Source organism: Onthophagus taurus, chromosome 6, assembly GCF_036711975.1.
Source record: "Onthophagus taurus isolate NC chromosome 6, IU_Otau_3.0, whole genome shotgun sequence".
Taxonomy (NCBI): domain Eukaryota; kingdom Metazoa; phylum Arthropoda; class Insecta; order Coleoptera; family Scarabaeidae; genus Onthophagus; species Onthophagus taurus.
In genome coordinates this window covers 18,115,107-18,139,610 of record NC_091971.1, presented here as the reverse complement: position 1 = coordinate 18,139,610, position 24,504 = coordinate 18,115,107, and the positions used below count along the sequence as shown (strand labels likewise).

At 32.4% G+C, this 24,504-nt stretch overlaps 2 protein-coding genes and 1 long non-coding RNA gene across 3 annotated transcripts in view; 1 reads left to right on the top strand and 2 right to left on the bottom strand.

The window, feature by feature from the left end:
* The window catches only part of LOC111419609 (adenylyl cyclase 78C), a 136,220-nt gene that overhangs the window by 39,630 nt on the left and 72,086 nt on the right, over positions 1–24,504 (bottom strand). Inside the window, exons 3-8 of the mRNA XM_071196341.1 lie at positions 14,313–14,826; positions 8,502–8,685; positions 8,250–8,443; positions 7,861–8,197; positions 7,690–7,769; positions 7,475–7,624 (exon numbers count right to left, since the gene is read on the bottom strand). Of these exons, the coding sequence (XP_071052442.1) occupies positions 7,475–7,624; positions 7,690–7,769; positions 7,861–8,197; positions 8,250–8,443; positions 8,502–8,685; positions 14,313–14,826 (1,459 nt within the window). The remainder of the gene's footprint in view (positions 1–7,474; positions 7,625–7,689; positions 7,770–7,860; positions 8,198–8,249; positions 8,444–8,501; positions 8,686–14,312; positions 14,827–24,504) is intronic.
* On the bottom strand, positions 3,904–5,971 carry LOC111421316 (uncharacterized). The gene is made up of 2 exons (XM_071196343.1): positions 5,537–5,971; positions 3,904–5,435 (listed from the first exon to the last, which is right to left on the bottom strand). Exon 2 carries the CDS (start codon positions 5,186–5,188, stop codon positions 3,980–3,982), a length of 1,209 nt encoding a protein of 402 aa, XP_071052444.1. The 5' UTR covers positions 5,189–5,435; positions 5,537–5,971; the 3' UTR covers positions 3,904–3,979.
* LOC139429923 (uncharacterized) lies at positions 6,381–6,992 on the top strand. The gene is made up of 2 exons (XR_011640520.1): positions 6,381–6,815; positions 6,917–6,992. It is a non-coding gene; the product is annotated as an uncharacterized lncRNA (long non-coding RNA).

Below are 24,504 nucleotides of genomic sequence, written 5' to 3'. Positions count from 1 at the left end.
TAATCGTAACACTAAGCAAAAGACGGCTACCGTCAGACTATTAGGTATCAACTTGGACAGTAGACTCACTTAGAAAGATCATAGCGACATATTGGTGAAACAACTGTCATCTGCCATTTACGCTATTTTAAGAATTCGCCAAATAATAAACGCCTCTGCTGCTAGAACCGCTTACTTTGCTTTTTTCCACAGCAAGATGAGCTACGGACTACGCCTTTGGGGAGCGTCTGGTCATACAATGCCTGTTTTCATTCTGCAGAAAAAGGCGCTAAGAATAATTGAACAGGCGCATCCAAGAACTCACTGTAAGCCCCTATTGAAAACATATAATGTACTCACACTTCCATCCGTGTACATCTACCAACAACTTTGCAAGGCTAAAATAGAATTACCTTCATTAACATGCAGAAAAGAGGACACTCAGATAAATTTAAGAAGTCGCCATACCGTATTGCCGTATGAAAACAACTATGACAAGATACGGTCACCGTCATTTGTTAAATGCTCTTCCCAAGCAATGGTTACAAAAGCCTATAACTATTTTTAAAAAAGACTTAAAAAAAGTACTTATTGAAGGCGCTTTCTACAGTGAAAATGAGTTTTTAAATTATATGAGAGGTTAAGGTTTTCGATTCTGCAATTATTTTTCTTTTTTTCTTCCTCCCTACATAAATTGTTTTAAACTCAAACTTATTATATATTTTTTTCCGGACGTTTTTGCAATACAGAATTTTATGTATTTTTTTTTGTATTTTAGCGAAATAAAGATCATTATTATTATTATTATTATTATTATTATTACAACATGTAAGTACATTTTACCTAATCTTTAATATACAAAACTTTATATAAATGGCTTGTAATAAAAAAACGGTGGGTTGTATGCGAGTTTTTTGAAAAAGATTGCAGGTATCTTGAATTAGATAGTTTAAATAGGCTAGATGAATTCCAACAATTAGGAGATCGGCATAATAATGAACCGTCAACATCAACCCAAGATTACCAGCTGTTATCCACATTAATACAGTCTCAAGTTCAAGATCAACATAGTCAATCCACATCTATAACACCATCTCATAAATTCATGAAACGATCTCGACAAATTAAACTATTTGTCAGATAAAAAACCGAGTTATCGGAAATTGAGAAAGATGAAGATCAAACAAAGATTCATTAAAATGATTAATACTGATTACCTACCTTTATCAATTGTAGAAAATCTTGTTTTTTTGAAATACTCTAAAAAGTTACAGCCACTATACAAACCACCAAGCAGAAAATTATTATCTTTGAAAATATTACTTAGCACATATAATCAAATTTGTGAGAAAGTTAAAGTAATATTAGCAAAAGTTGTTCATAACTACTGATATATGGACTTCTGACAGCAATAAAGCATTTTTATCAGTAACTAGTCACTTTTTTTAACGACTTAATACATAATGCTGTTTTAGCAAATACCGGAAGCCCATACAGGTATATATAAGATATGTCTACTAGATGGAACTCTTCTTTAATTATGACAGAAAGAATTTTAACGATTAAAGACCAACTATCAGCTGCTATAACATCGTTACCATTAGTTCCAGAATTCATTACAGCAATAGAATGGGATTGACAGACTTAGTCTCCATCTTGAAACCATTTGAAAAGATTACTATTGAATTGTCAGGTGAGAAATATACAGCCATGTCGTTAATTATTCCTCTTGTAAAATGTCTACAGCAATCACTAAAAAACCGCACTTCCAAAACAACCAGTGTAGAATCTTTAAAACTGGCTTTACAAGATGAGGTTTGTAAGAAGGCGACTTTGTATCTTAGAATCAAATTGACTTTGTTCAAAAGTAACGTTTTTAAATCCCAGATTTAAAAAAGCTGCATTTGGTGATCAGGGAAATGCAGACACAGTGCAAAAATTAATTATTACTGAAATATCGTCTGTTTTGCAAAATAAGAATGAGGCAGTTGAAAAACAGACAATTGAAACTGTAACTAACAATATTGATGATGAAGAAAACATTTTGATCAAAAAGTTGGTACTTTGAAAAACAGTTCAATATCAAGCACGAGTACGACTTTGATTGTAAGATAATCTTTAAAGATCTCGCTCGCACAACTGAGAATCCAATTGAGTTTGGATGCGCTCAAATCACTGCCAGAAATTTACGAACTTTATAAATAATATTGGTGCGTTCCAGCTACATCCGTTCGTTCAGAACGAGTATTTTCGAAAGCTGGCCAAATTATGTATGAACGTCGAAACAAACTTTCTGGGAAAAACTTGAACATGATTATTTTCTTAAATAATTAATTAGTAATTTAAATCTATTTCAGTAATATATATAATATTTTTTTAGTATGTGTTATAGTCTTTTCGTTTTTAAATATTGACTATAATAGTGTATTTGTTTTGTTAATAACTCCATTTCAACTCCATAGTTTCACTCTCTTCATTCTACTTTCGAGACGACTGCTCATTGTACGACTACTGATTCTTGTCAAATGAGTGAATGAATAGTACTTTCGATATTTTTATTTTAATTATCCTTTTGCGTTTTAATTTGTTTCAGCAATCAACAAATATATGACACCATTTATTCATTCGAATAAATTTTATAATATCGAATTATTCGAATACTTGGAAACTATGGAATTATTCGATAGTGCTCACTAGCTCAGATGTAATTTGTATATCTCAAGTAAACACGAAATCTTTTTGCCAAACTTTCGAAAGTATTTCCTGAAACAGGTCTAGCTCTACTAAGTATGAAATTATATATTTTAATGTGGATAAGGACGCATAAACATTTAGTTTATGTAAAGGAGGAAGCCTCATCTGTGATAAAGACATGGAGCAGAAATACTTACAAAGTATTTTTAAGCAATTTCTTTCCGATTATTAAATTTGCAAATATTCCCCCATGGCGGTAAAATTACAATAAGCGTTCACAAATGCAAATATAACAATATTGCCTGTAACTACATGTTTTTCATCAATGGCACAGTTTGAAATTTTTAATGTTGGTTGAAAATCGGGTTCATTTTTTGTCCAAGTTTCTTTGAAAGGAGTAGATTTTTCCATATAGCATCGCAAACTCGATACACGACATTCCAAACTGTTGTTGAGCAGGCTGAAACGCAGAATACTCTTGGGGAAGAAGAAAACAGCCAAGTAGATGATTCTTCTCTATTCCCAGATTATTGTCGATGTCTACAATCAGACGTGCTACTCCAAAGAAATACAGAATTAAGTAGCAGAAGTACTTTAAACACTTGAATGAGGAACAAAGTAGTCAAAAGCCACCAATTAATTAAGACTTGTTAAAGCAATTTTTTGCTTGCATGACTGAAACAGTAAAAACGTTTAGTTCCCAACTGCAAATTGAAGTCAAGTACAAAACATTTGGAATAGTGGTGAAGCTATCAACGAAATACTTTTGCAAATAAACCCGGTTGTCAATATCATCAGTTCACGTCATAACCAGTTTCAACAAAAATAATATGCTTCAAATTCTCCAACAAATAACAATACCTACTCCTACGCCATCACCTTCCAGCTATAGCACAAATTAGGTTGGTAACTATAATGACGATAATGAAATGCGAACTTCTAGAGTTGTTTTTCATAATCTAGAACAGTGTTTTCCAAAGAGGGATACATGAATTCTTAATGTATCCCAAATAAATAGAATTTGATTGTTGTATATTAAAGTATACGCAATTTTTTTACAAGGAGTACTAAGTGTAACGCAAATTTTTGAAATAATACATAGATGTAGAGAGTTTGAGACACACTTCACACACTGCTTTTGAAGAACAAACACCACAACCAGAGAATGTTTGTAAAACATTTCTAAACTTATTTGTAAGTAAAAAAAAATTAAAATGAAAGGAAGTTAAGTATGCATCATCAAATTTTTATTTAATATAACATGATTATAATAGAAAAAATCTTAAAAATGAAATAGTATTAGAATTTAAATATTTTTCTCAGCATATTCAACAAAATCAATCAACACATCAAGTTGTCTCTTTTTATACTCAGGTTCTTCTTCACACAAATTTTTAACAACAGAAGCTCTACTTTCGAATAAAAATTTCGTTTTTCCATCATCACCACCCATTATTTTTTCAAATAATTGACATGGTATATAAGTAATTTGGGCATAACTAAATGCCTGCATAATTGCAAATAATTTATAATGTTCACAAGATTTTAAAAACTCCTCTTCTGGTATTAAAACATCCAAATATATTTGATATTTTTGGAGTTCATTTCTCAAATAACAATAATATTTTTTTAGTAAAGTATTAAGATGATTATTTCTTAATTCCTTATCTGTAGTAAGATAAATAAAGCCCATCACATCTAAAGCTGGTGGGCAATATCTTATCATTTGTTGATCGATTATAGCAAATTGTGATTTTGAAGTTGAATACATTAAATTTGACTGCCATAAATCTCCATGACACATCACATTTTTGTATTGCTGTGATGGTTTAGCATAATCCTTGATTGAATCCCATAGTTGTTCTAAACTAGTAATTAATTTATCTTTTGGTGCACTTTTGCATACTATGTCTTCAAATAAATTAATTTGTGATGCAATTGTATTTTTTATAGATAAAAGAACATCTTTTCCATCAGGAAAATTGCGATAATAAACTTCTTTAAGCTCATCAGGAAATTCTTCACATAATTGAAAATCTTTATCTAATTCCTTTCCTTTTTTAATCTCATAAGTAATACTTGCTGCATGATATTTTGCTAAAGATGATAATAAATGATCAACTTGGGTTACATTTAACAAAGATTTTGTATTTATAGAGAAAAACCCACACCTATTCAGATCTTCTAATACAATATACTCAGAATTTTTTATATAATAGCACTTGGGTAAAACTTCTTTAGTGGACTCAATTTGGTATTCAAAAAGTTTTGGTACAATTTTTCCATAAAATCCTTCTTCTTTTTTATTGAACTTTGATACACGTTTCACAAAACATTTAACAACCTCCGGTGTTTCCTTTAATTTTATTTTTAACTTGTAATGTTCGCCTAAAACACCGCTTCTACCTTCAGTAAATGGCAGTAATTCTTTACCTGAGTATTGATGTTCTTTGTATTCGGAATTATTTAATATTATTTTACAGTCTTCATCGGTAATTGTTATAGTAGATAACATTTTAAATGCTTTAATAATATTTTTGGGAATGTTGATTATAACCTCCAAATTGACAGAAACGTCAATAATTACAATGCCGGTAGTGTAGTATTACAGATAACTGTAACGAGAAACCCGACCTGATTCCTATGTTATCTAATACAAATTAAAATTGAAAAGAAAAATCAACTGTACTTTTTACTGGTTTTAAATTTATTAATCGTTTTGTCTTACATGTTTCGATAACAAGTTATCATCTTCAGAGACGCTACAAAGAATTAAATTATAAATTATACTGGTTTTAAAAACATGTGGGTTAATTAACGAAAATGAATAATTCTATTTAAAAAATAACTAAAAAATACTTACTGCGTCAAATTTAATTAAGAAGAAACATTTAAATTAAGGTTCAACGTGAATACAATCAAAGATCGGGGTGTAAAACTAAAATTCTTGTTTGTAATTTGTTTTTGGTGTTAACATCTATGCTGTTGCTGTCGAAATAAAACGTAACGTGAACTTGTTCTTAATCGATAACGGAAAGAAAGAGAGATGTAACTAACTGGTTGTACCACTATTGCGAACTCTGTGTACGAATTAAATTGGTTTTTAAAAATCAAAATCACATTCATATCAAATATATTCTATGTTAAGATCAATAACTTAATTTAATCTTATATTATGTGTTCATTATTGTGTTTCCTACTTTCATTTAACAGATCTAAATGTCGATGAGTTTCAAAATGAAATATTTTCCAAAATGAGATAATATAAAACGAGAAATAGGGAGAAGAAAGGGGGGGGGGGGGGGGGGAAAGGGAAAAGGGAATGTTTGGTCGTAAGGATCCCAAAAAGTGCGAAATTGTGTATACGTACCACCTACACAAAGTCCTCTGCAATTTGGGAGGTTAAGGTTAAGGAATAGGAAAGGGGTTTATCAAGGATTTATAGAGTGGAGTCTTAAATGTGTGTATCTGGTCGTTTAGACATTCGATATTTTGATTTTTGGTTCGACATTTATCTATCTCATATGTTTCTCAGATACACACATTTAAGACTCCACTCTATAAATCCTTGATAAACCCCTTTCCTATTCCTTAACCTTAACCTCCCAAATTGCAGAGGACTTTGTGTAGGTGGTACGTATACACAATTTCGCACTTTTTGGGATCCTTACGACCAAACATTCCCTTTTCCCTTTCCCCCCCCCCCCCCCCCCCCTTTCTTCTCCCTATTTCTCGTTTTATATTATCTCATTTTGGAAAATATTTCATTTTGAAACTCATCGACATTTAGATCTGTTAAATGAAAGTAGGAAACACAATAATGAACACATAATATAAGATTAAATTAAGTTATTGATCTTAACATAGAATATATTTGATATGAATGTGATTTTGATTTTTAAAAACCAATTTAATTCGTACACAGAGTTCGCAATAGTGGTACAACCAGTTAGTTACATCTCTCTTTCTTTCCGTTATCGATTAAGAACAAGTTCACGTTACGTTTTATTTCGACAGCAACAGCATAGATGTTAACACCAAAAACAAATTACAAACAAGAATTTTAGTTTTACACCCCGATCTTTGATTGTATTCACGTTGAACCTTAATTTAAATGTTTCTTCTTAATTAAATTTGACGCAGTAAGTATTTTTTAGTTATTTTTTAAATAGAATTATTCATTTTCGTTAATTAACCCACATGTTTTTAAAACCAGTATAATTTATAATTTAATTCTTTGTAGCGTCTCTGAAGATGATAACTTGTTATCGAAACATGTAAGACAAAACGATTAATAAATTTAAAACCAGTAAAAAGTACAGTTGATTTTTCTTTTCAATTATCAAAAACTGGTCGATCATGGATCAAATAAACCCTTACGCTTTAACAAATTAAAATGACTCATTTACAAGTATTAATTTATTGTTAAATTAATGTTTTAGCTTTTAGTTAATTCATAATTTTATAAAAAATTAATTAAATTTTTTTGCAACGTTTAGTGAATAGTTTTTGATTTCATTTATAATTATTTCGCATATGATATTTTGCATTAATCTTAGTAAACTTATTGATTTCTGGTTTGAAATATAAATAATAATTTATATTAAATTTATATTAATATAAATAAATAATTTTGATAATGTAATAAAAATTCGTTTCCTAACTTACCCACATAATAATGACATTTGACATAAGTGTCAAATTTAAACTTCATAATAATTTCTAGATTTTTCCAAATTAAGTAAGTATTTTAACCGAAACACACATAAATTAACAATTCCTTTATAATCTATTTACTTACCTGCGTTTTATGTCTAATATCTCTAATAGCTTTAATCATATGTAGTCCCATCTCAATGCAACAATGAGCGTGATCAGTTCTAGGTTTTGGAAGCCCGGAAACACAATAATAACAATCACCCAATAGTTTAATACGTAAACAATGATTTTCCTGCAAAATCAACATAAAAAAATAAATTAAAGTTGTTTTATTATTCTGGAGAGGAGAGATTATACCGCAGCGAGCTTGTCGAATCTTGCGAACAGTTCGTTGAGGATCTTAACGAGTTCTGGAGCACTGCATTGGCTGGCGAGGGCTGTGATAGACGACAATAAGTTTAATAAGTTCGTTGTTCGTAGTACAAATTAAATGCAAATCGGAGTTATTACCAATTCACTAAGTCTTACCTGTAAAACCCTTTATATCCGCAAAGAGGATGCTAACATTGTCGTGTACTTGAATGTAAATTTTGTGGAATTGATGTACTTCGAACGTACCGTCCTCGTTCGCGATGTCTCTTATCATTTCTTTTGCAACAAAATCAGGCAAAACTGACAAAAGTAACTTTTCTTGTTTATCGTTTTCGGTTTGAGTTTTGTAACGAGTTTCCATTGATTTATGTGTTTCTAAAAATGCTTTTCTTTGACTTCTATCTGTTAGGTATTTTGTGTACATTCCCGCAAAATTAACTGTTATATAAAGAAGTGTATTCGCTATTATACGGTCTTTAAAACATTCTTTCCACTAAAATAATAGTAATAATAACAATAAAAAATAATTTAAGGAAAATATTTACATCATCGCTATGTTCTGAGCTTTTTGTTAGTGTTATAACGAGAATAATAATATGACAAACAGCCGAAAGACATCCAGCAATCATACACCATCTTAATGGTAAAGGAAGCATTGCGTATGGAACGAATACCGTAAAAAGAACATACCAAACTAATTCTTCGGTTTTACCGAAACCTAATCCTTCTCCTAAAAATCCTAAAAAAAAATAACGCAAACATTATTTTCTTTTATGTTGGAATTTAAAAGTGGTAACCTTGAACGTTTAAAAGTAACCATGTACAAAGTGCAGCCCAGTGAAGATAATTATTTGCAAAACATCTCCACCATCCTAAAACACACACTGCTATATTCGCAGTCATTGAACAAACCGACCATATTATAGCGTCTACATCGCTTCCCACATTAGTTTCAGCAGCACAAACAGATATCAAAGCTACCTAAAAAGCAAAAAAGTGGCAGAGAAAAATGTCCAAATAAAAAATGTACGGTGTTTTAAAAATAGTGTGTTGAAATGCAAAAAGAATATTTAATTTTTCAATAAAATGAAACGCTTATTTTTGATCTCTTTTTTACTTCATCTTTCACACAATTCTAAACACAAATCTACGTACATAAATAGGTTAAAATTTATTTAGCAATAAAAGAATGATATATCTTGAGATAAATAAATATCTTGTGTTTAACTCCTTTTGTTTGGAATGATTTGGCTACGAGAGATACAGGATGGTAGGAATCAGGATATTCAAAGTAAGATGGTAAAGTGGAAGATTTATTTAATATCACGTTAGAAGAATAAGTTCTAAGAATACAGAACAAGAGTAAAAGTAGTGATGAAATCAGCAAAAGAAAAAGGCTTGCAACAATATAATGATAAACAAAAATAAAGATGCAAAATCTAAAGAAAGGAATACGTTGCAGAAGAAGTCAAATGGAGGACACAAGATTATATAAACTACAGAATAAGTGGAAAATGGTTAATAGGAAACAAGCTTGAAAGAGTTGAAACTGGAAAGAAAAAAGATGACAGAGTGATGAAGGATACTATAGTGCCGATAACAGAAATCGTAGTTTCTCACTTAGAAGCTCTCTTATGGTGGAGCTTACACCAGAAGCTCGATTACACCAGAACTGAGACATGTCGATAGAATAACTTAGGAGGAGGTAGAATGATAGTTCTAGAAGAGTCGAAAAACACACACCGAGTGAAATTGGAGTCATTACAACGTCGAACATAGCAAAAGAAGGATAGTTTATCAGTGGAATCAGTGATTATCGATCGTTCGCTATTATCTAATGACGATATTATCTAATGCGTTAGATTTTGCGGTCTTCCCAACTCGAGTGTCAAAAGAAGAAATTATGTGCGAAGTAAAGGTAGTTATTCGCAGAATACCAGTGGTAAAAGCGGAAGATATTTTGGTAATCATAAGAGTATTAAAAACAGCCAAACCACCAAAGTCCAAATCGATTGTTGGTGCAAGAAAAGTTTTATGGGGTGTAATAGAAAAAACTGAAATTGTCCTATCTGCAGGCAAGAGTAACAAAATTTATTCAACAGTTAGGAAGATAGCCGAGGTAACTACGTCGAGGAATAGTCTATTGCATAAATAAAAAAGTCTGTTTTTACATGCACCGTGCTACTGAGTGATTTACCGAAAATCCATAAACTTGGCGCAATAATCTCACCTATACACCAGCTTGCGGAATACCTCGTAAAAGTGAAAGAGACTCACATGTTAAAGATTTAACACACCTTGCGGATTTAATTGGCAATATTACAATGGATCTCCAGGACATATTAGACAACATCGACGTAAAATCAATTTTTACCAAAATGCCGGAAAAGATGATGTATGATGACGAAATGCTAGGGTACGTCCCAAAACTTGTGAAGGTTTGCCTGTTATTGACTTACTTAAGTTAGACAGAAGAGTTTTATGAGCGATATCGAGGAGTAGCTATGAGATTGCCAGTATCACAAGTCATCGTCAACTTCTATATGGAGCTATTCGAAGAAACGGCTAAGTTATGGCTATGATACCGAGATGTCAGTTTTGTAAGTTGGATACACGGCAATGAAATCTTTCAGGATTTCTTTCGCTATTTGTTAAATATTGTTATTATGTGTTAAATGGTCAACATCCAATGTTTAAATTCATCATAGAGGAAGAAAAGGACAACCACCAACTATTACGTGATGTATCAATGACCAGAGCCAACAATGGACAACTCAAATGATAATAATTTGATACATTGTCAAAAATATTATTGAGACAAGTTTTGTTCTTAGTAGGTTGAGGTTGATAGAGAAAACCAAAAGAAGAAAAACTACTAGAAAGAACAAGCAACATAATGTTACGAGTAGCAAATTTAACGTTGAAATCGCTCAACCTAAACTTCACGGTCTCTAACCCAGGTGCCACCAGAACAAGGTATGTGTGAATTAGAGATAGCGTTTCACATGGTGTCAGTGGTAAGTGTTGAAAACATTGGAAGAATATTAAAAACAGCTAAAGAGAAATACAACTTTTCAGTTGTTGAACGAAAAGCGCTACGTATCACAAGAGAGAGAAAGAGAGAGACAGCCACTGAAACAGCCATCCTACCTTTAGATTAATTAATGCTAACGAGGTTATCTACAAAACTAGAACATACAAACTCTGATGTACCCAGACACCTGCATGCGCAATAAAGGGAAGAATACTGATAGAAAGATGAACGTTATTTAAGAATCTACTTTTACAGAAAATTCACAACCTCGCTATTTTGCATTTTTACCCATTTTACCTCATTTAGCCAGCAGCCGATGATATAATTCACCATGGAGAAAGAATAGAAGAAACAACTACCATTTTACGATGTATTGGTAATCAGGACAAGCAATTGACAACTAAAAGACGGAGTGCATCGAAAGTGAACATGTACCTTTAAGCTGCATCACACTACCATCCACAGCACAAAATTCCTGTAATTTTCACTCTTTCGAAAAGTACTCTTTTGGAACTCCTATGTAACGGAAAAAAATTGAAGAATGAAGAACGACTTCTAAAGGACTTAAAGTAATAGATAACAGATACGGTAAGCAGTCAACCTGCTTCATCTATAAGAACGATATTATATTGGGACATGAATGATGTAAAAGAATACGAAAGTGCTATCAGGTTGGGAAAAAACGATCAATCCGTTGTCAGATTTGGAAAAGATAAAAATACTTGCCAAAAACCAGCTGCTGTTGTCAGAGGCTGACCAGAAGTTATAAAAATTTACTGTCATAACAATAACATGAAAAAAGAAGATCGTATGGACGATGAATAAAGAGGATAGTACCTTTCTCCACATCAAGCGCAATAATTATCGAACAGCAATTAATTCATTATAATTAGTTTTCATCATCAATAAAAAGATAAATAATTAAGAAAACTTTGTAAGAATAAAGCATCAACATTGATGTTTGTTTATGTGATATTAAAGAAGGAAACAATTCATTGTGACTGACAACGTTAATTAGCCTAAAACTTCCCGATAAATTAAGCTCAAACCTGTATGATAAGTTGATCAAAGTATTAAAGAAATATTTTTCACCAACACATACAAATATAATAAGTCATAGCTGAAAGGTTTTAATTTAATAAAAGAAGCCGGGAAGATGGTGAAACTATGCGTGTAACTGATATATGTATGTAATATTGGCTGTTTCAAACCAAGCAGTTAGAGATAGATTTGTAGCTAGAACAGTTTGAAGGAAATTTTTGACACAGAAGTATTTAACATGGAAAAGGCTAAAAACTAGCTGTAACAAGGAATTGATTTCTTGTAGTTATAAATTTGACATATATAATTTAACGTTTTGTATTTGTACGAATTCATTTTTCAATCAGCGCTCGGGTTATATAAACATGTAGTGTGTACTCTGCGCAACACCCATTTAAATATTTACTTTCAGAAAACAATCATCTAGTAGCTTCAAAACAACTTACTTCGGATTAATTCAGGTAAATGTACTCTAAAGATATTATGTGGCGTTGTTATTTCCATTCACCAAAGGAATGGTAGATAAAGTCAGTATTTATATTAATTGATTTTCATTTTAGAGGCATAGGGTTTGGGGAAATGTTGGACACTTTCTATTGGAGAGTTATAGGATACTGTTTCTTGGAGAATTATAAGGTAAGTAATAAGGTTTACAATTTTTCTAAAATAACTAAATGTTGTGTTTTTTTTGTATTTTTAGTTCGCGAAGTTATGCCAAAACAAAAAACATCTATTGACTTGACAAATCTACTACAAGCGATTTTTTACAACATTCTAATATATTTAGATGCATTCCGTGCACTCCGACGAAATTCACTTCAAGCACATTTTATCTATGCAATAGGGATGAGATAGACAAAAGAATCGGCTAGTATCTCATGGCATCAGTTTTAGACTACACCATTCTGGTACTGAACAGTTTAGTTGACATAGTTAGGAAGTGTAAGGAGAGAGGACCTGATTCTATCTTTCCATGACAGTCTTTCGATATGGCTAACGCAATTAATACGGTGTGGTTCTGGTATCAGAAAAATGGTGTTTAAGAATAAGATGTAATACTTCACACTACTGTGCAAACCGGTAAGGTACTTACATTTAGAATAGTGTTGGCCCACAAGGTTTATGATAAGGGCGTGTATTGTAGAATAGTTGTAGAATAGTATCGGTGAGTGGTTCGGAACGGTATATGAGGTAAATGGGTGAAAAATGACACTTAACGTTGGTCTATACTAACAATCAAGGTAGTAGGGAGTATGTTTATGGAAAAGGAATACGATGTGATTGTTGGAATGTGCAATTTAATTGTTTAGAAAGTTTGATGTTGATGTTAATATATGAGGAAGAAGGCGAGAGATACTATGATGACAAGAAATCTAAATGTACCTTAGAGACTATGTTTCTTCTGGCACTATAAGAATACAGAAGCTGTATGGAGACGTTACAAGCGATAGGTGGAATCGCCAATTTTTGCGCTCATAGAAATGGTTAACGTAAGAGAAGATATTAATTGGGATGCAGTGGTGATAGATACATTCGTGCATTTTTCTCATAAAGAAGAAGGTGTATATGTACATTTGTAGATGAAGTTAATGGAGCAAAAACATGACATCTGAAGTTGTTAGATAGACATTGTATTTCAACGAAGGTCGAAAATATAATGTCTAGTGGGACGTGAAAGTGGGTTTAGAATGAATAAATAAAAGAAAAAAATCGAAAAAAATGCCGATCATAATAACGTAGCTATAACAAGAAGAATTATGGGAAAAGGTAAATCGTGATAGGATAGGTTTAAACATAGCGTGGAAAAAAAACAGAGAGTACGAACAGATGTGGGAGGATGATGTTATCTTCCTCACATGGTGAGATTGTTAGCAGAATGAGAGTAAGGAAGGATGCATCAAATGGATGAGGTATTACAGGAATTGCAGAAAATATTTGAGCGGGTAGAAAGTTCATAGTCTGATACTATAAGAGATTTCGTATAACAGACCTGATAGGTATTATGTATGTGGAGGGGGCAAGTTATTATAGCATTAGATATTATGTGTATAGCACACAGCTGTTGATTGTACACATGAGTGGAGAGAAGAAATTTGGTAAGGTATAAGAACAACTGATTAATGAATGGAATAATAGGCATAGCAATAGATAACAGGACATACAAAATTGTTACTGAGTATCAAAATAACAGAATTTTGTAGCAAAAATCTTATAAAAGATAGCAATTGTTAAGTCGATGAGACAGAGTTCATCTCATGCGATTATAGCTCTCTAAAGTAGGTCACTAATATTGTCCAAAGAGGACATAAATGACAATAGGAACATATCTATGAGTTTCATCTTCGGCAAAGGTATTCCAGTTACCGACAGCGATATTCTGAATGTGTCTAAAATTTGAAAATAAAATTTGTATAATTGTTTTTGGTCTTATACCTTTCAAGTTACGACTTATTAAGTCTAAAATGGTTTTAGACACTTTTGGGATTCATTTAGCACACCATTTTTAAAACACCTAAGAATTAAATCTTCTTACCTTTAAAATTAAATCAACAATGTTAACAATAATCAAAGATTTTTGTCTTTGTCGATGAGAATACCTCAAATAAGCCAACTCCAAATTTTTATTATTAAAACTATTTGTTAAACTAGGTAAATAAATACCCTTAAAAATAATCCCTCCTTTAAATACGGTTGTACTATTGACATCCGGAAGTGTTTCTACATCGTCCATAAAACAAGAAGTTCTATGTTTAGTTAAATCCGGAAACAACTCGACTTTCTTATCTCGCTCTTTTGGTTTTGGTTCGATCAAAGTTGGTATTGTTTCACCTTTTTCACTCGATTGGCTGGTTTCTAAATTAACCCTTCTTATTCTTTTCCCGTCCGGAACACTATACGTTCTATGAAGTTGTCTCGGATGAAGTTCACCTTTCGATTCCATCGCGGAGAGAGCCACGTCCGCAAAATTAAATCTTGTTCTTCGTTCAGAAGACACTCTCCTAACAGCGTTCACCCACAATTTCTTCGAATTTCTTAAAGTTCCATTACTGAAAATAGGGAACAATGCTTAAAATTAATTAATTAACGACCCGAAAAACATTTTTTAATGCACGGTTCAATTGTCAAAGGGACTTTTCCGAAAATAGAGCTTCGCGCAACACTCGTGCCATACGATGCGTGCTTTTATCAGGTTGTGGAACGAATTATTTATCAGTTGATGCGACCAGATGGTCAAGAGACATTGATGATCTATGTTAATACGAAATATACAATAATACGAAAAAAATATCACCGCACAAAAAAAGGGGGGGCGAGATATTTCTTTTTGAATAACCAAATCATTTTTTGTTTGTTCCACTCTTTATTCAACAGATTTCACCCTCTATTGTAATTTCGACTATTGTTCCTCGATATTTGCACGAGGTATTGTTGTGAACAAAAGAAAAGGCTTCAGAAAAGAAGTCGTCTCAATACTATTGTTAGTCATAAAAAGTAGTTTAATTTAATTATTGGAACAAAATTAAAAAGTTTTGTAGAGTTGTTAGGAAATGTTTCAAACTAAAACCCGCGTAGACAAATCTGATTTTAAAGTTTAAAGTTACAGGATTTTGTGAAAGTTTTTAAGCCACTTAAATGAATCAAGAATAAAGAGGACGTATCTTGGGGAATCAAATGTTAAATAAGTAAATATGATTCATTATTGACGGTTTATAAAGAACTTGGGAAGTGTACCATAAACTCTGTTATGTATTCAGCAATGTCTAGTTTGTTAAAACAAACAATTTTATTGTGCTCATCATTTGCAATGAGAGGATAATCTCAGCTTATTCAGTCTTAGCATTATAAATACGTGCTAAACTCGTAAATAGTGGCGTAAAAAGCGAGAATCAAATTTGTTTTAATTCTAATAACTTATTGATTTATTTATATAATTTAAACATGATCGATAACATTATATTTTTAAGGATTTAATTGATTATTTTGAAAAGTATTTAAGTATACGTTATTAAAAGTACGTAGGTGTTTTATAAATGTCTTGTATATAAAGTACTTTTGTTAAGTATATCGCTCAGTTCCGCATGGTACGTAGTCTTCAAAGGTCAAAATGGGGACCAGGTTAGTAAATGCATATTATTTTATCAATGGAAAAATAGAATGTTGAAAAAGCCGCTTGTTCCTACTTCTTGAATATTTCGGCTTTGGTATTTCTACAGATGGGATTAGGTAAGGGAATCCTACCTAAATACCTAAACCATTTCTGAGTACTGATAACTCCTTTCGTTTGCATGATGGTTATGATATTATGGTAAGTCCCTAATATTATGTATAGTTTTGTTGCTATACACAAAAATGATGTCAACCAACCGCAGTGTGTTATTTGTTACGAAGTGTTAAGCAATGATGCCATGAGACCTTCTCGTCTGGAGAGATTTGTCAACAAAACATAGTGCGTTAAAGGATATGCCAAAGAAGTTGTTTGCTTCCAAATCTACAAGTTTGAAACGCATAAAATTAGATAGTACTGGATATTTTGCTCAGTCAACTAAAAAGGTGCTTGAAATCCAGTAAACCCAATAAGAAAAAAGGTCTCGATGACATTTCGGATATTTAAAACTTATGATAATGTTGAAAGAGATATAATATTAGATATTGACGGAGTTACAATTTCTGACCCAAAACGGTTGTTTAACCCATTTAGTCCCACTGGTGTAAAAACGCACCACCGTTTTTAAAATTATTTTACAGCCATACATTTCCAAATTTAAAGGTGTTAGCTGTTTGTACGATAACAGTATAAGGTTGTTAGGCTATACATATCAAAATATTTTATAATTCTTGCTATTTAAACTATATTTACTTCAATTCTTTTCTATTGAACATTTCTGTTCAAAATATACAATGAAAATAAAACTATTTTTAGTGCATAAAATTGTTTAAAATTTTTTCATTTGCAAGTTTTTAGTGCATACTTTCCACATATATATCTTGAAACGCGAAATAAAAATATGGATTCTGAAAATACGACTTGAAACATTAATGGTGCAAAAACGCACGATTGGGACGATGTATGAAGAGATATAAGGATTGCATCATCTTTCGTATTATTTGAAACCAGTTTAGACGCGTCTGTTAGGTGAATTTCCGAACGAATTTAGTCATTTATGGAATACTGCGTTAAGAGTGTGTTTTTGTGCAAAATGTCTCTGTTTCTCATAAAAAGGGAATTAGATGCTTCTCTAGAAGAAATTGTTAATGAACTGGAAATAGAGAGAAAGGGAGGTAATTCTTATATTATTTTGTTGTGATTAAGATAGATATATAATAAGAAGTTGATAACAGAATCCTTGTCAAGTAAAAGATTGGAGGTTTTCAAGAATGCCAGGGAGTGTTTTGGAAATAATAACGTTTGGACGTCTGATGGACGAATTATTGTAAAAAATGGAAAAAATTTTCATACCATCCTATTCCAGAGCGACTTTGAGGAGCTCAAGAACAAGATAGGGGTAACTGTGGTGGAGGAAAAAAAGAATTTACGACCACGAAAGCATAAAAAGTAATAGCTAAGTATTTATTTTTGTGTTGTTATAATGGACTGAATTTTGTTTAGTATGGTTATTCGAGTAGTTTTTTTTTTCTTTTTGCGCTGTTTTTTTTTTTTTGCGATAGATTTGTATTTGAATAGCAATCTTTATTTACAAGTGCAACTGCTGCTAATATTTCTCCTCATTAAGTGAATTCACTTGCCTTTTGATTTAATTTTTTCCCAGTTTTATTCTTTTTATCTTTTACTGTTTAAAAATAATATAAAGTAGTTATTCCATAACGAACCCCCTTTCAGTTTCGTAAATGTATTTACCTTGAAAATCTTCTGTTTTTCTCTAAATGTTTATGCTTATTTCTAAGTGTTAATGAAGATAGGCCATGTGAATACACGCTCGCTTCCAGCTCACTTTGCTGCCGTTAAAAATATTATACAAACAGAATCGTACGATATTGTCGCCATGTCGGAGACATGGATCTACCTTAACTCGGATCATGATGCTTACACTATTCCTAACTACCGTCATTTGTTTGTTGGGCGCTCAGCCTATGATCCTCCTGGTCGTGGGGGCGGTATTGGAATTTATGTAAAGTCTCTTTACAATTTGAATGTCATTTTTAGCGAAGTTTTTCCTTTCATAGAACATTTGTGGATTGAGGTGAGTAGAGGCGAGTTTTTTCTGACGGTTGGTGTTATATATAGACCAAATGTTGATTTTTCCCAATTTTTAACTAGTTTTGAGGATGCCCTATCGCATCTGGTTCTACGATCCGAGGGATTGGTGTGCTTGGGTGATTTCAATATTGATGCTTTTGGTGTGACGGGAGCTTACAGTGGTCGATTACTACCGGCTATTGAGTCATACAATCTGACTCAAATTATTTCATCAGCAACTCGAGTTACAGATATGTCAGCTACACTCATTGATTATGTTATTGTCGATGCAGATGCACCCGTAAACGATTCGGGGGTTATTCCGGTGCATGACATAGCTGACCATTCCTTAGTTTACGTGAACTTAAATTTATCAGGTGTGAAGGCATTGCCTAAAATATTACACTACAGGGATTTTAATAGTTTCAGTTTAGAATTGTTTTCAAGAGATTTAGTAGCAATACCCTGGCAAAATATTGTCAAACTTAACAATATTAACGATAAGGTAAATTTCTTAAACATTTTTATATTGACTCTCTTTGATGTCTACGCTCCAACACGCATTATTACAACTAGAAAAACTTTTCGCCCTTGGATCACCGACAATATAAAACTGTTGATGAAACTTAGGAATGATGCGTACACTAAATTTAAGAAAACTAGAAATCCGGAAAATTTCAAATACTACAAGGAGTTGCGAAATTTTACTAATTCTTCTATTCAAAAAGAGAAGAGGGCGTATCTGTCACATATGTTAGATAGTAAAAATTCTCGTGAACTTTGGCAGATTTTCCGGTCGATGGGTATTGTTAGTGTCAGGCAACGGACAATTCCTGAATCTATAGGCAACGCCGATCAAGTTAATGAGTTTTTCCTCGATGCACAGATCAGTGTGTTGGGTGACGCCAATTTAATTCGGCATTATCAATCTAATATCTTCCCTGGTGTCATCGAATCACTGTCCTTTTCTCTCGCTTCGGAAGAGGAAATATAGGATATTCTTTGTAACATTAAGACAACTACAGTTGGAGTTGACGGTATTAGTGTTAAAATATTGAATATGTGTTGTCCAACAATTATACCGTATATATGTCATATTGTGAACTATTGCCTTGAATTGTCTGTGTTTCCTGACCTTTGGAATATTGCTCAAGTCACGGTAGGATTTTCCTACCGGAAACCGGTAGGATTCGGTTTCAAACTTTGGTGTTTATGTTCATCTGACGGATATTTATTTCACTTTGAACCTTACGCTGGAGCCGCAATGAAAACGGGAAAATCAAAATTAGGCTTGGGTGGAAGTAGTTATGCAATTACTCTCTGTAGTGAAAAATGCTCATGTTCATCGGATACTTTTTGACAATTTTTTTTCATCGTTTGATTTGTTTGTTGAATTGAAAAATAAAGCTTTTTGCTACCGGTACTGTACGCGATAACAGAACGAAAAATTGTCCGTTAGAAAACATAAAATGTACTTCAAAAAAGGAAAGGGTTTTTTTTGATACAGCTTATGATACCTGTTCAAAAATTTCTTTAGTACGATGGAATGATAACTCCGTTGTCACTGTAATTACTAACCATTTGAATGTGGAGCCAATACAATCAATTAAAAGGTACAACAGAAAGAAAGAAAAGGAAACACTAGTTAATCAACCTTATGCGGTATCAGAATATAATAAATTCATGTGTGGTGTAGATTTACACGATAACGGAATAGCCAACTATAGAACAAGAGTATTAGGAAAGAAGTGGTGGTGGCCACTATTTATTAATTTATTGGATAGTGTCATAATAAACGCGTGGAAATTATACAATACTGTCAATAATACTAAAATGGCACAATTGGATTTTAAATCACATATTGCAGTTCAGCTAATGAAATATGAAAACGCAACACCTAATACTGAACGAAACACGAGGTCAAACAGAGAATTTGAATCTTCCAATGACTATTTAATAAAGAATCACGACTCTAAAGCTCGTAGAAGATGTAAAATATGCCATAAAGTGTAATGTTCATTTACATGTAGAGTGTTTTACGGACTATCACAATAAATCCTTATACTGTTAATCCCATTGGTGCGTTTTTGCACCAATTTTAGTTTAAATATTTTTTATATTAAACTTTATACTAAAGTTGGTATTTGTTAGTATAATGTTGTATTAGTATTATTATTTATTTACGAATAATTTATTACTTAGTTAATAAATGATAATCAAAATTTTTGTGTGCTGTTGTTCACTTATCTTACCAGTGGTGCATTTTTGCACCATCTCATATCTCAAAAACAATTTTTTGTTTCAAACACCTGTGTACATTTTTATATTCTTCATTCCATCTTATCTTAAGGAAAAGTATAAAAAATCAATTTTTTTAAACATAAAGCAGCTTGGAACTAAATGGGTTAACTCATTTTGTGAGTACTTTTCGACGGTGGCGGATAAAATGCGATTTGTTTTTGGTCCTCTTATTGGGGATTCATGTACGCTGGGTACATCTGTTCCATGCAGTATGTATATTTGGCCGGTGTCTCCTGAGGAGATGGTTGAGTCTATTAATGTTTTAAAGAATGTAAGCAGGGTTCTTATGTATTTTATGTGAAAGAAGCTATTAACTGAGGTGATAACGCTAATACAATCTAAGAATGAATTATATGTCACACGTAAATTGTCCACAAACGTATTATTCTCAACCGTTCGTTCACAATTTTTGAAGTTAATAGGAAAATAGTAAAACAGGTAAATATTACCATGATAATATTGATAGATAATGTAATAACCCTTTTGTTGTTACAAACTTCTATATGCGCTTGTGTCAATATCCGCTCGAGAGACTGCAGTAGCGAGCTTTCAATACAAACTGTAAGTTTAATCACCGTTCTTGTACACACAAAATTCAACTAACATCGACGAAATGCAGAAGTCAGAAATGACATAACATTGCTATATTAGTAGCATTTCGAAGATTAACAAAAAATAATGCAATAAAAGGATTTTTTTAATTATTCAAAAAACTTAGTGTTACATACGCAGTCGAATTATCAAATATTTTTTATCAACTTGACAAAATGTGAAAGATTTAGCCGAAACCTTTAATGTTTTAAAATAACCAGTTTCAGATTCTGTTAGATGCTATCCTTGTTTGAAGGTATTAACATGCCATCTCTGAAGGTATTTAAAGACTGTATTGATATAATTATCAAAGATTAAGAGGTTAATGATTTTTTTCGGGGTGACACGTTTTATAAATGACTCTTCTGATGTAGTATTTCCTACGAATTCTTCTATTGTTCTTATCAAAAGAGGGATGATTATCAGGCTTTCAAAATCTGCTATCGTCATATAGGCCATAAGAAGTGCTTCGTCGAACAACTACCTCACTTGTCTGAGGATGACGAAAAGGACGAAACATGGTGTCACTCAACGTAAACCAAATGCAAAAATCGCTTTCATCCACGAGTATCAATACGCCAACACCGATTTTCTCTTCAATGGCGTATTATGGGAAGATCTTAATACACATCAGCTATGACTACATATCATAAGACTCATTAAAAACGACTGGGGATGCTTCCATCCAAAAAAAATGTTGAGTTAAAAGTTATCTGGGAAGCAGATGATTCTTTCCATGTTGAGAGTTGACATTTGAATTCCGACGAATGACGTAGACCTCAAATCCATCGAGAATATTTTTCGTATATTAAAGGGCCATCATCAACAATATCCATTACCATCAGCAATATAAGCGATTATGCAACCAATATCACAGTATACGCGATTTGCGTATTACACTGTGATATTGGTTGCATACTTGCAATGATGACATTGAGTACGATAATTAATTAACACACTGTAGATGGCGAGTTGGTGGGTTTTCTTTGGATGGTCTATTGGTCTTCGAGGATACGAAGAAGGAGGGTGGTAGTTACAAGCGATTACAGATCAAATCTGACCCAAGACTACCTCTTTAATACTTTGAAAGCAAGTGTCAAATATACCGTACGTGCCACGGGGTTCCCCTATTCTGCGAGCAACCGTTACTATTAAAGATTTACCCTTTATACAAAGATTTAATTAGTACTTATTATTGAATCACTGTTTTATAATGATAACGAATTCATTAGTACAAAACACACACATACCGCTAACCGCTAAAACTATTTTTGGAGATTCATTTATTAAAAAAAATTATATAGGTACATAACTACTTACTTTTAAAGACATCAGTTAATTCTTCTAAATTCCATTTATTTAATTTGTGTATGATGTAAGTGTTATATTAAAAATTTAGCATGGACCATCAACACCATCACACATCGCGGAACGACTAGAAATGAGGGATGAGGGCAGAATATTCGTGTAGTATTCGTCTATGCCATAGACTTAAAGTACTTTATGTATTATCTATGCACATCCCACAACGACTAATGCGACCTCTGTTAATCATTTCAATTATTAACTATAATATACGTAATCTATTTTTTCATTCTTGCTTGAAGACAAGAATTATTTCATTTTACAAGATTTTTGTCTTCTCTAAATACTACTTTTACAAGATTGATTTTATAATTACTTTTAAACAAGTTTATGGGAGCAAGAATATGCGTAGTTTTGCTTTAAATTCAGTCTTTTTGGATCAAGAAAACTATTCTTAACGCAAAATAAATGGGTCGAGAATAAAATATGTCTAGTTAATTTTCTATAACCGAGAATACGCGTAGTTTTGACTCAAATTTAGTCTTCTTGAACCAAGAAAACTATTCGCAACGCAATATAAATCCGTCAAGAATAAAATATATTTGATAACTTTGTGTAACTAAGAATATGCGTAGTTTTGACTCAGATTTAGTATTCTTGAACCAAACGCACTATTCTCAACGCAAAGTAAATAAGTTAAAGATTTTTCTCTTTATCGAACTCAATTGTTCCAAGACTGTTTTTGTACTTGTTTTAAAACAACTCTTTTTTTCCGTGTACGTTAAAGTGGACAAAAGGCAAAACAAGAGATTAGGATCAGAAAATGGCAATTATTGAAGCTCCAATCGCTGGACAGGATGATATGATCATAGCGAATCAGGAGATAGACCCAGACATTATAGCTACAATGAAGGTTTTGGACTTACCATCTCCGGGAGAAACTCGTAAGGCTCCACAGAATGTAATAAAGAAATAGAGATTTTGATGCCATCTATTTACTTCTCCTAGCCCTAACTAGCCGATAGCTGCAAAATTTTATATAAAATGGCTGTATCTTCGTTAAAAGACAGAACGCGATAAAAAAGACTTAGATAGAAGAAGAAGATAGAGGTACCTGTCCTCTATCACAGAAAGCTGCCTTAATTTAAAAAGAAACATTCACAAAAAAGAGCAGAAAGTTTGGATGGATTTTTTAAAAAAATTCGAAGCTTGAAGCAGCGATGTCTCCCGCTTCAAGAAGATTGCTTCGAGCCCTTAGCGACCTAGTAACAACTTTCAGAAACACCTGGTATTCTAATAACTCTTCATTTGTCAGGTTCGGACAAGAGCTATTGCAAAGGAGTCCGTGTACCTATAAGTCTATTGGTTACAATTAGTTGCAAAAACAGAATTGGATCACAGCAATCCTATTACAATGTACGCTACACAAAATCTTCCAGGGCTTCATCTCTCTTCACCAGAATCGGAAAGTTTGTATCTTATTACTCATCGTTAAAACACAACTTGTGTGACTGCGTCTTTTTGAGTGACCTGGAAAGGTCACTCAAAAAGAGACCTTCGGCGAGAAATGGCCGATCACAGAATTTTGTATTGCTAATAATATGTTTTCAATACTGCAATGGCACTTTAATCCAATGGTTAGATTTTTGGCTGAAGAAAATTATTATCATTATCTGAGATTATTAAAACCATAAAATGCAATTCTTATTCATTACAATAATGTTTATATTTGATAATAACACTTTCTTATTTGAACGCCACAACACTGGAAGGTTATCTTTTGTTACATTTTTATGACCTTTAGGATTTTCCGTACGATACGCAAACAGGGGTTTTAATTTGAGATCGCCTGCTGCATTGCCGTCTAATAACATTGTGAGACGGTCCTTTAAAATTTTATAGCCAGGGCAAGACTTTTCATTTGCTAATATAAACGTGCGTGGCGGTAGCTTTTTCTAGAATAAACCCGTTTTGTCCACATTAATTATCTGTTCATATAACTATCTTTCACAAAGATTTCTTTTAATTCCTTCTTACATCTTAAAGCAGCTTAAACTAATAATACCAGTTTTGGACACCATTTTGTTACTTAACATGAAACAGCCATCTACTTGTTGTAAAAGTTTTATTTGATTCCTAATCTTCATTTCCTATATTACTCTCCAAGTTAATACAATACGGTACAATACGCTTTACAAACCTTGGTCATAAGTAACTGTCAGTAACTTAATAAGTAAGTTAACCCATTCGAGACGGTGATTTAGACAGCAAGCTAATGCTAAATTATTATTGATTTGAAGTTAATTAAAAAAAAATTAATATTCCTCATTTA